At 42.4% G+C, this 13782-nt stretch overlaps 3 protein-coding genes and 1 non-coding gene across 5 annotated transcripts; 3 read left to right on the top strand and 1 right to left on the bottom strand.

Moving 5' to 3' along the window:
* Nucleotides 1-48: 48 nt before the first annotated feature.
* LOC104814473 (glutamate--cysteine ligase, chloroplastic) lies at nt 49-9392 on the top strand. Of its 2 annotated transcripts, none has more exons than XM_010542538.2 (16): nt 49-191; nt 963-1320; nt 1510-1660; nt 1835-1942; nt 2023-2115; nt 7004-7087; nt 7167-7235; nt 7320-7390; nt 7475-7543; nt 7827-7920; nt 8061-8150; nt 8253-8333; nt 8455-8547; nt 8646-8726; nt 8859-8928; nt 8995-9087. In XM_010542538.2, the coding sequence occupies exons 2-16, from the start codon at nt 989-991 to the stop codon at nt 9033-9035; spliced, it is 1527 nt and encodes a 508-aa protein (XP_010540840.1). In that variant the 5' UTR covers nt 49-191; nt 963-988; the 3' UTR covers nt 9036-9087. The 2 variants fall into 2 exon arrangements, with proteins under 2 accessions (XP_010540840.1, XP_010540831.1); XM_010542529.2 differs by having other exon boundaries at nt 51-191; nt 9050-9392.
* A 91-nt stretch (nt 9393-9483) lies between these two features.
* Nucleotides 9484-9555, top strand: TRNAC-GCA. Its single transcript has one exon. It is a non-coding gene; the product is annotated as a tRNA-Cys (tRNA).
* A 669-nt stretch (nt 9556-10224) lies between these two features.
* Nucleotides 10225-11485, top strand: LOC104814460 (AT-hook motif nuclear-localized protein 27-like). Its single transcript, XM_010542509.1, has 6 exons — nt 10225-10313; nt 10414-10513; nt 10620-10690; nt 10786-10908; nt 11008-11157; nt 11239-11485. The coding sequence occupies exons 1-6, from the start codon at nt 10311-10313 to the stop codon at nt 11320-11322; spliced, it is 531 nt and encodes a 176-aa protein (XP_010540811.1). The 5' UTR covers nt 10225-10310; the 3' UTR covers nt 11323-11485.
* A 63-nt stretch (nt 11486-11548) lies between these two features.
* Nucleotides 11549-13217, bottom strand: LOC104814454 (probable phospholipid hydroperoxide glutathione peroxidase). The gene is made up of 6 exons (XM_010542495.1): nt 12918-13217; nt 12524-12600; nt 12354-12415; nt 12137-12255; nt 11876-12043; nt 11549-11790 (listed from the first exon to the last, which is right to left on the bottom strand). The coding sequence occupies exons 1-6, from the start codon at nt 13182-13184 to the stop codon at nt 11755-11757; spliced, it is 729 nt and encodes a 242-aa protein (XP_010540797.1). The 5' UTR covers nt 13185-13217; the 3' UTR covers nt 11549-11754.
* Between the last annotated feature and the right edge of the window lie 565 nt (nt 13218-13782).

The raw sequence follows: 13782 nt of genomic DNA, 5'->3' as shown, positions 1-13782 counted from the left end.
CACTCTTTCAGAGACGGCTACGCTCCACTACTTGCCTTGAGTTGGAACGAACAGCATTTCTTATTTATTTGTTTTCCCGAGCTCCGGTATAAAAGGAAATGATCTCAACGAATTGCTAAAGCCTTTTGCTTCCGTTCCCTTTACTTCTTCTTCATCCAGCTCCTCGTCGTCGCTGGATTCGAAGGATTCAGGTAATTCTTCATTTTCTTCTCGTTGCCTCAGTGCGTGATTTCTGACGCCGATGCTTCTCTCTTGAATCTTTGCTCGCTGAACGATCCGATTCGTTTGTGGGTTTTCGGGATTTTTGTTTCGGTTCTTTTGTCGGTTCGTGATTGTTGTTACTGCTTCGTTGTGTGTCTTTGGTTTTCCGACGGCAGATTTCTGAATTTTTCAATTTGTTTGTTCGGACCACGTGGATTCGCGTGGTCTTTTTTTGTTTCGTTAATTATTTGTAAGTAGAATTTCATCAGTTTTTTGCTTTATCTTGGTTGTCGTCGCTTTTGCTTTTCTGAAACCCGTGATTCGTTGATTCTGATGGCTCAATTCCGTGAAATGTACCGGAAATATCATCATAGACAATTCGATCGTATGAGAGCTGTCGGATGGAAGCAGGTGGCATGTGGAAGCTATTATTGAATGGAACATTGTTTGATTGTTTCCGTGGATTTGTATCTTTGTGCGAAACTTGATTGGATTGCTTGGATGCGGCTAAAGGGAGAGTCTGCGATATTCAATGTTGAGAACGAATTGTGATAACGATAGATGAATTGCAAATTTTCTGGAGATCAAATGTTAGTTGTAAGTTCATGGCAGTCATGGACCATGGTGTATGAATCATTTTACGCAGTTAGAAGAGATGAAACTATTGATTGGTGACAGGTTGTCGAAGTCAATCTCATGCTGATTTGGTCTCCCTGAGAATGTATATGTTTATGATGGTATTTGGATTCGGTGGCATGCAGGTCATAATAGTTTCAGGACGTAGGCCATGGCGCTTGTATCACAGGCGGGAGGAACATGCAGTGTCCCTTCAGGGGCTGTCTGCTCAAAGACTGGAAACAAGGCTGGTCCTGGGTCTGTGAGAAACTTGGAGATGTCAAAGATGAAGGAAACTTACGTTAGCTTCTGTTCTAGAAGCAAATCCTCAGAAAAGATGCTTCTCCGTTCAAATGATAATGGTAAAAGAAGCAAAAGAGGGCGTCAAGTGATTGTTGCCACAAGTGCTCCAACCGAAGACGCTGCAGTTGCAACCGAGCCACTGACCAAAGAGGATCTCATTGGCTATCTTGCCTCTGGGTGCAAACCAAAGGAAAAGTGGAGGTACAGTCTCATTCTAACTTATATTATTATGTCAACTAGAGTGAGAGCTTGTTGTACAATGCCCATTATGAGCCCAACTCTCTTGATTTTTGATGTGCTCCTTTGTTCGTTGGATTTAAATTCATCCACATTGCGTATCTGTTTGATCGGTATTCTATCTTGCTAACTTAACTTCGCGAGTGCTTGCAGAATAGGTACAGAGCACGAGAAATTCGGTTTTGAGGTCAATACTTTGCGTCCTATGAAGTATGAACAAATAGCTGAGTTGCTCAATGGTATTGCCGAGAGATTTGATTGGGAAAAGGTTTTGGAAAATGACAAAATCATAGGTCTGAAGCAGGTAACTGCTTTCCTGGTGTTTTCTCTTCTGAACAGCTTCTGTTTATATGTTTTAGTCATTTGGATATGTCTGCTCTTCGCTGGAATATTCCACGAGATGGATGATGCTATATGATGAAATCCTTTTCCTACTCTTATTTAATTGTAGGTGATAAGTTGTCCCTTTTTTTATCAGGGAAAACAAAGCATATCCCTGGAACCGGGTGGTCAATTTGAGCTTAGCGGGGCCCCTCTTGAGACTTTGCACCAAACTTGTGCTGAGGTCAATTCACACCTTTATCAGGTAACTTAAGAAATCATATCATTTCTTTTTCACTTGCCCTGAAATGCTGCAAACAGTCAATTCTCTATCAATGTTAACAGGTAAAAGCTGTCGCAGAGGAAATGGGGATTGGTTTCTTGGGAATCGGCTTCCAGCCTAAATGGGCACGGGAGGATATACCCATTATGCCAAAGGTATGGGTCTTCTTCATTTTTAAGACTGTTTTTATGTTTCTTTTTTTGTCTTCAAACAACCCCTCTACCATACCTCATTTCTTTGACAATATGGATGAGACCCCCTGGTATGAGGGTTTGAATAATATTGCATTTCTTTACACTTGTTACATGAGGATATATACAGCAAGACTTAGCTATAGTTTAGGAAACAGTTATGGAAAGATTACAATCTCAGCAGATTTGATATCTATAATTGATTCTCCTTAATATGCCCCCGCAAGATGGACGGAGAGTAGAGTCCAATCTTGAGTCGGAAATTGTCGAACTTGAGCCGCGAGAGAGGTTTGGTGAGTGTGTCGGCAAGTTGGTCTGACGCCGAGATGTGGGCAACACGAAGCTTCTTGGCTTCCACAAGACCTCGTATGTAGTGATAGTCAATGGCCACATGTTTCATCCTCGAGTGAAATACGGGATTAGCCGATAAGTATGTGGCACCCACATTATCACAATATATGACCGGAGTTGATGCGATAGGAACTCGTAGTTCCGATAGGAGGGACATGATCCATTCTACCTCTGAGGCCGTAGATGAGACCGATTTGTATTCAGCTTCCGTTGATGACTTCGCTGCGAATTTTTGTTTCTTCGAAGACCATGATATTGGATGGCTGCCCAAATAAACAATGTATGCTCCCGTTGAACTGAAGTCATCCCGATCACCTCCCCAATCCGCGTCCGAGTAAGCATGTAATGATATGGGATTCGTCCGAGGATAGAGGACACCAAGGGAGCGCGTGCCGGCAAGATACCTTAGTATACGTTTGACGGATTGCCAATGGTCCGATGTGGGTCGATGCATGTAGCGTGATAATTTGTTCACTGGATATGCAATGTCGGGCCGAGTAAACATGAGATATTGCAAGCTCCCTACAACCTGCCGGTATTGAGTCGGATCATCTAAAGCTATCCCGGAGTGCATGGAGAGCTTGGCTGTCGAAGACATAGGTGTCGTGACAGGTTTAGCATCCTGCATCATGTGGCGAGTTAAGAGATCCGTGATATACCTTTCTTGAGTGAGAAGCAAACCCTTCGGAGTGTCGGTGACTTCAACGCCAAGAAAGTATGAGAGGTTGCCAAGATCTTTCAAGGAAAACCGAGCTGCCAACATGTCGATGTACTTGCGAACCATCCTCGGTTGATTGCCGGTGATGATTATATCATCAACGTACACGAGCAAAAAGACGGAAATGTCGCCTTGATGAAGGACGAATAGAGAGGTGTCCGAGAGAGCATTTGTGAACCCGGATTGAAGAAGGAAATTGCAAAGCTCCTTATACCATGCCCGTGGAGCTTGCTTGAGACCGTAGAGAGCTTTTTGCAATTTGCAAACGTGTGTAGGATTGTCTTGATCAACAAAGCCTTGCGGTTGTGTCATATAAACATCTTCGGTGAGTGATCCTTGGAGAAATGCATTGTTGACATCAAGTTGGCGCAAGATCCATCCACGAGATATAGCGATGCTTAGGACCACCCGTATTGTTGTCGGTTTCACCACGGGGCTAAATGTTTCGGTGTAATCAACACCGGGCCTTTGATGGAAACCCTTAGCCACAAGGCGAGCCTTATACCTGTCAATAGAACCATCCGAAAGCCGTTTAGTTCGAAAAACCCATTTATTACCGACAACATTGTAGGACGGATGAGGAGGTACGAGTCGCCATGTGCCATTTCGAAGTAATGCATTGAATTCATCATGCATGGCATGTCTCCACTTCGGATCCTTTAGCGCTTTCGTCACACATGTGGGTTCTATATCACTTGGGGTTTGGTGTGATACAGTGAGGGTAAGTTTCTTGGATGGTTTTGAGATGTGGTTCTTGGATCGGGTTGTCATTGGGTGTGAGTTTCGAATAGGTGGTTGGGTAGGGTGGTTTTCGATCATGTGATTTTGTGATGGCTCGGACCGATGTGTGGGCTCAGTGTGAATTTGGTGTGTGGCCGGTGATGGTGGTGTAGGAATGGTAGGGCTGGTAACATTCTCGGCAGTAGGAGAGGGTGAAGGTGAGATTTCCGGCGAGGTTCCCATATTCTCATCTGGCAAAGGATTCATTGAGGGAGACACGGTCGAAGCCGGTGGCGTGTACGAAGGCCTGTACGGGACTAGGGAAGGACGAGACTCGATCAAAGGAAGTGGATCACACGATGAACTAGGAGACTCAGAGGACCGAAGGGACAAGAAGGGGAAGATGTTTTCTTCAAAGTCAACGTGTCTAGAGACATAGAGGCGGTGAGAGGGGACATGAAGACACAAGTACGCACTTTGAGTTAGTGAGTAGCCAACAAAGACACACGGAGTGGAACGGGGATCAAGTTTATGTCGGGAATATGGACGTAGCCACGGGTAACAAAGACATCCAAAGGAACGTAATTTGTGATAGTTTGGGATCGTTTGAAAGAGAGACTCAAATGGAGAACGATGACTTAGAATCTCGGTCGGTAGGCGGTTTATGAGGTAAACTGCGGTTGGAAACGCATAAGTCCAATATTCTCGTGGAATAGACGCATGAGATAACAAAGATAGACCCGTTTCCACGATATGGCGATGTTTCCTTTCGGAAATCCCATTGTGTTCGGGGGTGTGAGGGGGCGTTGTGAAATGAGAGATGCCATGACTCGAAAGAAAGTCTTTTAGTGCAAGGTATTCCCCTCCATTATCGGAATAAAGGGTGAGGATTTTGGTTTGGAATCGGTTTTCAACAAGGGGCTTGAAACGAACGAAGACGTCAAAAACCGAGGATTTTCGTTTGAGTGGATAGAGCCAAGTGTATCGAGTGAAATGGTCGACAAAAATTACGTAATATTTGTAACCATCAAACGATTCAATTGGAGATGTCCACACATCGGAATAGAGAATTTCAAGAGGTTTAGAGGTGACAACGGAGGAAGTGAAAAACGGTAACTTGTGGCTTTTATTGATAGAACAAGAATTGCAAAACAATGACTTACTCGACGGATTTAACAACGGAAGAGATAACCCGGAGATTATTTTACGTAGAGTATCCAAAGACGGATGACCTAGCCTAGCATGCCACTCGGACAAAGTGGTCTTGACAGTAGAAAAGACGGAAACGAGATGTTGAGATCGGACAGACTCGATAACGGGTTTCGGCCATTCGTACACTCCATTCTTAGCTTGACCTCTTGTGATTTGTGCCCCCGTATTGAGATCCTTCACCTGAAAAGAATGAGGGAAAAATTCGACAGAAACATCATTAGCATGACAAAGTTGGTGGACAGAAATTAAATTTTTATGAATGGTCGGAACATGAAGAACATTATGTAGCGAGAGAGAACGAGTGGTAGAGGGAAGTGACATAGAACCAGTATGTGCGATCGAGAGGCCTGATCCATCACCAATCACAACATCATCTCCACCGGTATAAGGCGCATGGAGCGAGAGATTTGCTAGGTCGGTAGTGACGTGATGCGAGGCACCGGAATCAAGGAGCCATGCCGGGGATTGGTCACCAACCGAGGCAACATTCACCATTGGACCAGAACGAGGCGGAGCATAGGTCGAGGGCTGATGGTACAGACCTGACCCAAGTGAGCTCGAATCGGAGCCATATGACGAGTTTTGCATGTGGCCAGAATTTCCACGAAGAAGACGACAGAACTTCGCGCTATGCCCATGCACTCCACATAGTTGACACTTGCCTTGATAGCCTCTGGAGCTAGTATTCGAGTTCCTTTGCGTCCGCGGATCATGCTGTTGACGGTTGTTGGATCGAAACTGTTGCCGAGGTTTGAACGATGCAGCATTAGCCGTAATGGGCACAACCGAGAGTGTGGACTGTGATGCGAGAATATCCACCTCATGGTTGAGTAGCTTCTCATGGAGTTCAACAAATGATATTGCGGTGTCCTTGGCGTGGACAACATCTTTGATGGCCTTGTACTCATCTCCAAGACCGGCAAGCGTAAGGTCGATAAGATCTTCATGATCCATCGGTTTCCCAAGGAGAGCGAGTTCATCGGCTTTTACCTTGAAGAAAGTCATATAGTCATCAATGGACTTGGTTCCCTTTGTGAAACGACGAAGTTGCTCCTTGATTTGTTTCACATGGCCACGGCTTGAACGGCCGTACGTCGTGGCCAGTGTGTGCCATGCATGGCCGGAGGTTGGGGATGTAGTGACGATGGCTTGGCAGGAGCTGGAGAGAGAGCCAAGGAGAGCAGCAAAGATCAGCCTATCTTGTCGGAACCACGCCTCATAGGCGGGGTTTGGGGTGACGACGTCGTTGATGGTGACGGTGGCTGATGGAGCAGTATTTTGCTCAAGGAATCCAGCAAGGTTATAGCCTTGCAGCAAGGCTCGGATTTGGAGACTCCACGGAATGTAGTTCGTTGCCGTTAGCTTCGAAACATTCGACACATTGATGTTGATCAATGTTTGAGAGGGATTTTCTGGATTGAATGGTGTAACAGTCTCATTCGGAACAGAGGATTGGTTGCCGTTGGCAGAGGAGCTTCCATCGGTGGCCATGGCGACAGCAAAAAGAGGGGATTTTTAGGGTTTTCGGAGTTGATTTAGTCTTTTGACTATAAACGCTCTGATACCATATGAGGGTTTGAATAATATTGCATTTCTTTACACTTGTTACATGAGGATATATACAGCAAGACTTAGCTATAGTTTAGGAAACAGTTATGGAAAGATTACAATCTCAGCAGATTTGATATCTATAATTGATTCTCCTTAATACCTGGCTCCTCTGGCTCTACATGCTCAATGTTCTGTACATTTTTTGGTCGCTGCCTTTTAGTTGGGCAAGTTTTGTGTACTTTCGTGCTTTGAGCTAGGTTGGCTCCAGTAGTGAGAATCGGTGCGATTTTTTCTGCTCAGGGAAGGTATGACATTATGAGAAACTACATGCCAAAAGTTGGCTCACTTGGACTCGATATGATGCTCAGAACTTGCACTGTTCAGGTAAATGAATCTTTTAACTATGTGTTTCTGTTTCTTGGGCTGAGATGCTAAAAAGGCTCCTCACATATACTCATAACAGGTCAATCTGGACTTCTACTCAGAAGCTGATATGATCAGGAAGTTCCGTGCAGGTCTTGCTTTGCAACCTGTGAGTCGCTCAAACTCGTATCTGGAGGAATCTTTTTATTAATTTATGACTAACAGTTGTCTCACTGTTATCTGAATATAACAGATAGCGACAGCTCTCTTTGCAAATTCCCCTTTCACCGAAGGAAAGCCGAATGGTTTTCTCAGCATGAGGAGGTTTCTAAATCATCTGATTATTGTCCGTCACATTTCTTTTTTGAATCTCTCCGTTTAAGTTTTAATTCCGATAAGTGTTGACAGCCATATTTGGACGGATACTGACAAGGATCGCACAGGAATGCTACCTTTTGTTTTTGACAACTCTTTTGGGTGAGTAGCATCACGCTTGTCTAAGAATAATAATTACATGATGTCTGTTTCTTCCATATAAGCTTGCCATCAAGAGCACCTTTGGTTGGCATTCTTGATTATTTATGGGAAGTTATGCTGTACTATTCTATGAGTTTATACTTAAATATATATATATACACATATGTGTTTGTGTGTGTATGCACGTACACATACAAGCGTGATATAATATTTTTGGGATCTTATTCGTTGTCCTTTGGCTAATCTCAATCTTAACTTTTTCCCTTTTACTTGTCCGGTATAGGTTTGAGCAGTATGTTGACTATGCACTTGATGTTCCTATGTATTTTGTCTATCGAAACAAGAAGTACATTGACTGTACTGGATCAACATTTCGGGTTTACATCTATCCTTGATCTTCTACTTACATGTTTTGTGGTTTTGTTCTTTATTCTATGCCAACAAATTAAAACAATGCATTTAAACCCTCATCTGCTTGAGCCATTAATCATCTCGACATATTCATCATTGTGCACAGGACTTTGTGGCTGGAAAGCTTCCTCGTCTCCCGGGTGAACTGCCCACCCTTAATGATTGGGAAAATCACTTGACAACGATATTCCCCGAGGTTGTTATCCAATTTATCCGATCCTGGATTCCATAGGACAAGAACTCTAGACTTCCCCAGTCCTATATTGAGCCTGATGATATTTTTTTTGGGTGACACTAGGTCCGGTTGAAGAGATACTTGGAGATGAGAGGTGCTGATGGAGGACCCTGGAGAAGGTTGTGTGCCTTGCCAGCTCTCTGGGTAAACACGTCTAAATAACTTGTAATGTTCTCTTGGTTCATTTTAGAGTTCCATAGTGCGGAAACGAGACACAACTCCAGCAAATACGGATCGTTGTTTAATATGATTCTTGGAATTTCAGGTGGGTTTATTGTACGATGAGGAATCTCTCCAGTCCGTTCTGGACATGACAGCTGATTGGACTCCGGAAGAAAGAGAGATGCTGAGGAAAAAGGTAGCTGTGCTCGTCTAATAAATACGTATCTTTGTGTATTTATCAAAGATCCGGCTTGAACATAGCGCTTTAACCCCAAAAAACAAAAATCCAACTAGGTTCCAGTAACAGGTTTAAAGACACCGTTTAGAGATGGTCGGTTGAAACATGTGACCGAAGATGTCCTGAAGCTGGCAAAGGTGTGTATGCCCGTAGTACTACTGGTTTTGCGTCATTTTTTTCCCCAGTGCTCGTGCTCGTACTCGTACTCGTACTCGTGCCATGCCTAATAGAAATGTGTAATGAATCGGGTGGGGGTTTTACCCACTCAGGATGGCTTGGAGCGAAGAGGTTACAAGGAAACGGGTTTTTTGAACGCCGTCGCCGAGGTGGTCCAAACAGGTACAATACAAACAAATCAGTTCGTAATATGTTTAAAAGTGATAGCAATTGACATTTTGATTTTAGGGGAAAAGGGGAAAAAACATTTGGATTCACGGTGTGTGTGATTTGGGAATAATAGGGATTACACCGGCGGAGAAGCTGTTGGAGCTATACCATGGAGAGTGGGGACAAAGCGTAGACCCCGTGTTCAAGGAACTCTTGTACTAAACATCCTTTGGAATCTTCCAAAGTTTGGGGGCGTGATTCTCGTTGCTTGTCGGGAATAAAATGTTGTCTTTTTTGTTTTTGTAATGTAGGGGTGGTGGGTTTGAAAATGTTCCACTTTTGTTTCCAACCGTTGTACTGTCTCTCTTAACGGTCGGTTGAGTTGAGAAATAACTGTATTGTGATTTTCTTGGATTTAAAAGTTTAAACACAACAAACCCACCTAAACGGTTTTAGTGTACATGTCGAATCATTCATCTCTCTTTTTAAGATATTCGGATAAAAGATTCTCTGCTTGTATCAACCCCTACAAATTGAATTATTATATAATTTATTGTCGACCATCGAGGGTCCATAGCTCAGTGGTAGAGCATTTGACTGCAGATCAAGAGGTCACCGGTTCGAACCCGGTTGGGCCCTTTTTTCTTTATTTTTTTTTAAAAATATTCGAGATCTCTTGAAAAATCCCGTGTGATTCTGTTCTTTCCCTTGATTTAATGATATCCCGCACTTCATGGACCTCGGCTTTGTGAACCTAAATATAATTAAATTCATTTCATTCAACTTAAATAAATATTTCTCTACTTTTATATCTTGTAGTAGCACTACAGCCTATATTGATTCCGTTTCTTCAAAGATAAGAAATTGACCTTTAAAATATATTCGTGATATTAATTTATCATTTTAAAATTATTTTAAATTTCGAATTAATTATTTAATTGAATTATAAATAATTGATTATTTAATTGGATGTTTTCAGTGGTTGCTAATAATTTATATTTGTATTTAAATTAATGCAAACAAAACATGTGATTAGAGACCTGAAAATTTAATTGGACCCGCCCTAATTTGTTAATTATTTATGGTACCATAAGTAAACCACTGCACTAAAAGAGTTCCGTTTGGTTTCATTCGGTTCAATCGCATTGTCCGGTTTAGTTGCGGCTTCATGCCGGTAAGCAATAAGCGCGCCAAAAGATCTTAAAACCGTTAAATAACGGTTACGAAGGGCAAAAACGGAATTATGAAAAAACCAAACAGCTGCCGTGGGGAGTCGCGTTCGTTCAATCGCTTCTCTCTGTCCTTATAAATCAGTCGTCTCTTCCACATTTCCAAACCGCGATTCCTTCTTTCACTTCTCTCTTCTGTTTGGTTCCTGAGAAAGAAAAAACACCATGGTTCGTCTCTCCTCGTAGATTCCTTTCCCTTTGATTTCCACTTGTTGTCTTAATTCTACTGAGAACTGTTTTTTTTTTGTCTTGTCGTTGTGGATTCAAGATACCGAACCAACCGGGGAGGGGCCAGAATGACCGAGAAGCCTCGGGATCACGTGTTCCGACCGTGGCTTATGTTCGAGGATCTCCTCAGTCCAAGATCGGTATATATAATATATATCATCATCATCATCATCTTCTATATCCTGTCTTCTTTCTGATTTTTTTTCATGGAATTTATATTACATGCGTTTTTGTTACATACTGTAGCCGGTGGGACCGAAATCTCATCCGACAGCCAACCCTTGAAACTGCATTTCATCATGTTGAACCCTGGAGTGGTAAATCTATACCATAACTCCTCCTCGTATGAATCATTCCGACATTATCCATACAGATACAGGGTTGGATTTTTTTTTTCTTTTTTTGTGGATAGGACGTTATCGCCAACATCCAGGGGGTAGCAGAGATGTACAACAAGGGTCTGGTCATAATCTCTGCCATAGGAACTGTCTCAAAGGCAGTGATGCCTCAGAACGCATCCAGCCCTGTCCTTGAGGTGATATTATAAATATATCCATGCAGTCCAATATATAATATAACTACCATTTTCTCTCGTTTAAATTCTTACCATATGTACATGTATTTTAAATCGCAGGGATGTTTCCAGATAGCATCCATGTCCGGCACTTGTCTCCCGGGTGAACCGACCGGCAAACATGGAGATATCACCGTTCTCCTGTCTGACCGTACCGGAGCTGTCATCGGCGGTGCCGTTGACTCTCTCATTGCCGATAGCAAAGTGCAGGTACATACATACATGTACATGAATTCTAATCGGGCCAGAACCGGATAGGATGTTAACTAACCGGCTTGGTTTTATTTGCAGGTTGTCGTGGCCAGTTTCAGTCCTGATGTGGCCAAACCCATCGGTCTGAAGCAGGAGCCGGATGTCAAGCAGGAAGCTGTTTGAAGAAATATTCTAATAAACTAGTAAAAACTATTATGGTATCTTATTATTATTATCGTTGAATAAGGGACGGGGTCATGTCCTACCGACACCACATTGTTATGTCATGTCGAATTCTCGCATTTATGCGTCTTATTTGAAATTAAAGACTATATTATCTTATCTGCTTCCTTATTATTATTTTATTTTATTTTCTCTGCTGTTTTATATTATGGTATGGAGTTTTTGATACAAGATAATAAACATCCCTTCACTGAAAGTTCGAAATGCAATGCCAGTACAACGAGGTACATAATATGTATACCCGTACAAAATACGGACAAAGTACGTATGTGTACCATCCTTACACACAAAGGCCTACTACTACTACATATGGTAGATCAGCTGTTTATTGGCCACTTTGGATCATCGGCTATAATACCATGAAAGGAGAGCTCAAGCAGAAACTCCAAGCAGTTTCTTGATGTCCTTCTGCCAAATCAAGTGGATCATTCTCAGTTTAGGCAGTGTTTAAGTAACTGGTTATTATTAATGAGTGGCTGTTTAATTAAACTACCTCGATGCTAAGAGGAGACGTGGTAGGAGCATAACGGTCGACGACTTTTCCATCTTTGTCGACCAAGAACTTGGCGAAGTTCCACTTGATGCCGTCCCCAAACAAACCGCCTTTGCTCGATTTCAAGAACTTGTAGATGGGTGCAGCAGTTTGACCGTTCACATCCACCTGCATATCCACGAACGAATCAAATGGATTCCGGAAATAGAATCGGTACTGAGAACCAATGGCCTAAAATGCTATCTCTACGCAATGCTTTACCTTATCAAATATAGGGTACTCAGCCTTGAACCGGGTACAGGCGAATTGAAGGATTTCTTCATTGCTTCCTGGTTCTTGGTTACCAAACTGGTTGCAGGGGAAGGCAAGAATCTCAAATCCTGAAACATGGATGACATTCCGAGCCCGATGAATCGAAAAGGTCTTTGCTTTAGTGTTAGAAACCAATGCCCAGAAAAGGTGGTAAGAGGACCAATACCATGGCCTTTGTACTTCTCGTAAAGCTGTGCGAGCTCCGTGTAATTCGAATTGGTCAAGCCACTGAACCAGAAGGTTCCCAGTTCCAAAGCACAAGGGTCATTAAAGGGCTGAATAGAATAGAAAGATCAAGATATTACTGGATTGAGATCATGGAAAATTATGCTTTACCACTGCGAAGCAACGTTCACAATCATGAGGGTCTTCCCCTTGTAGATGCTCAGATCAACGTCATTTCCCTTCGCATCCTAAAGTGACAGATTCCATGCGGTCAGTCAGATCACAGCATTTCATTCCACAGCAAAATCAATGTCAAATCACAAATTATGTCTGTTACAAAGTGCAATCCAAAACATTTATTCAAGACCAACATTCGTGTAAGCACACATACGTCCATAAAATCCAAATTCCTATCAGAGAACCACTGATACAAGAACCATGGCGATAACTTTGCGAGACTACTAAAACAAGGACAAGAACAGAACAGAAACGTTAGACCGCAGAAATGAAGCAAGAAGATCACACCGAGGAGCCCAAAAAAATCCAGAAGAGAAAGAGACCGAACCTTGACGGTGAAATCATGGACGGATTTCGGCTCGGAAGTGGCAGCCATCGTATGCTCCAATCTAGAACAAGACAACACAGACCCAGAAACCCTAGCTCCAATCGACGGGAACGAGAGCGGAGAACAAATTCGGGGAACGCTCAAAAGGGGCTTGTCAGAAGATTCGAACAGTAATCGCTTCGATGAAAACAGAGAAGAAGATGATTTTGAAATTCGACCAAGACGATTGGTCCTTATATAGAGAAGCCGAACCGAAGAACCAAACATTTGCAAATTCCAGATTTTTTTTTTCTTTGTAAGCAAGTAAAAAAAAAATTAAAGGGTTTTTGGTCAAATAATATTATTTTTGGCGTATTTAGCTCCCGAATCTGGTTGGAGAATATACTTACACGTGGAAGATTTATAATAGGCCACGTAACAGATACGTGGCATATACATTTGCGTCAGAAATGACGTCATAAGTCACCGCGTGATGTGAACGCGACTGATAATTTGGACTCGTCTTGTTTCGGTCTCTTGGGTTTCACACGGTGGGCCTCGAACCGCTTACCATTATTTTTTAATAATACAAAATAAAAATAATTGCAATATTTCCCAAAATTACTTTGAAAATGCTAAAAAGAATCCACCATTATATTAATATATGCTCACAAGTCAAATCGGATGGTTATAGAATCAATTAATTAAAGAGAGATATTATTATCTCATGCAGAAGAATTAATAATGGCCACTAAATGGAATCTAGAAGGTTAGAAATATTACATGACAGATTTCATGTCATATTATCTTTGTTTGGTTTTTGTCGTCTAATACTTTCCCGAATTTTGGAATCTTCGGATTTATGATCCTTTTTCTCCCCCTCCCC

This window comes from Tarenaya hassleriana, unplaced genomic scaffold (assembly GCF_000463585.1).
Source record: "Tarenaya hassleriana unplaced genomic scaffold, ASM46358v1 Cleome1, whole genome shotgun sequence".
Taxonomy (NCBI): domain Eukaryota; kingdom Viridiplantae; phylum Streptophyta; class Magnoliopsida; order Brassicales; family Cleomaceae; genus Tarenaya; species Tarenaya hassleriana.
This window is presented reverse-complemented; position numbering and strand designations above follow the sequence as displayed.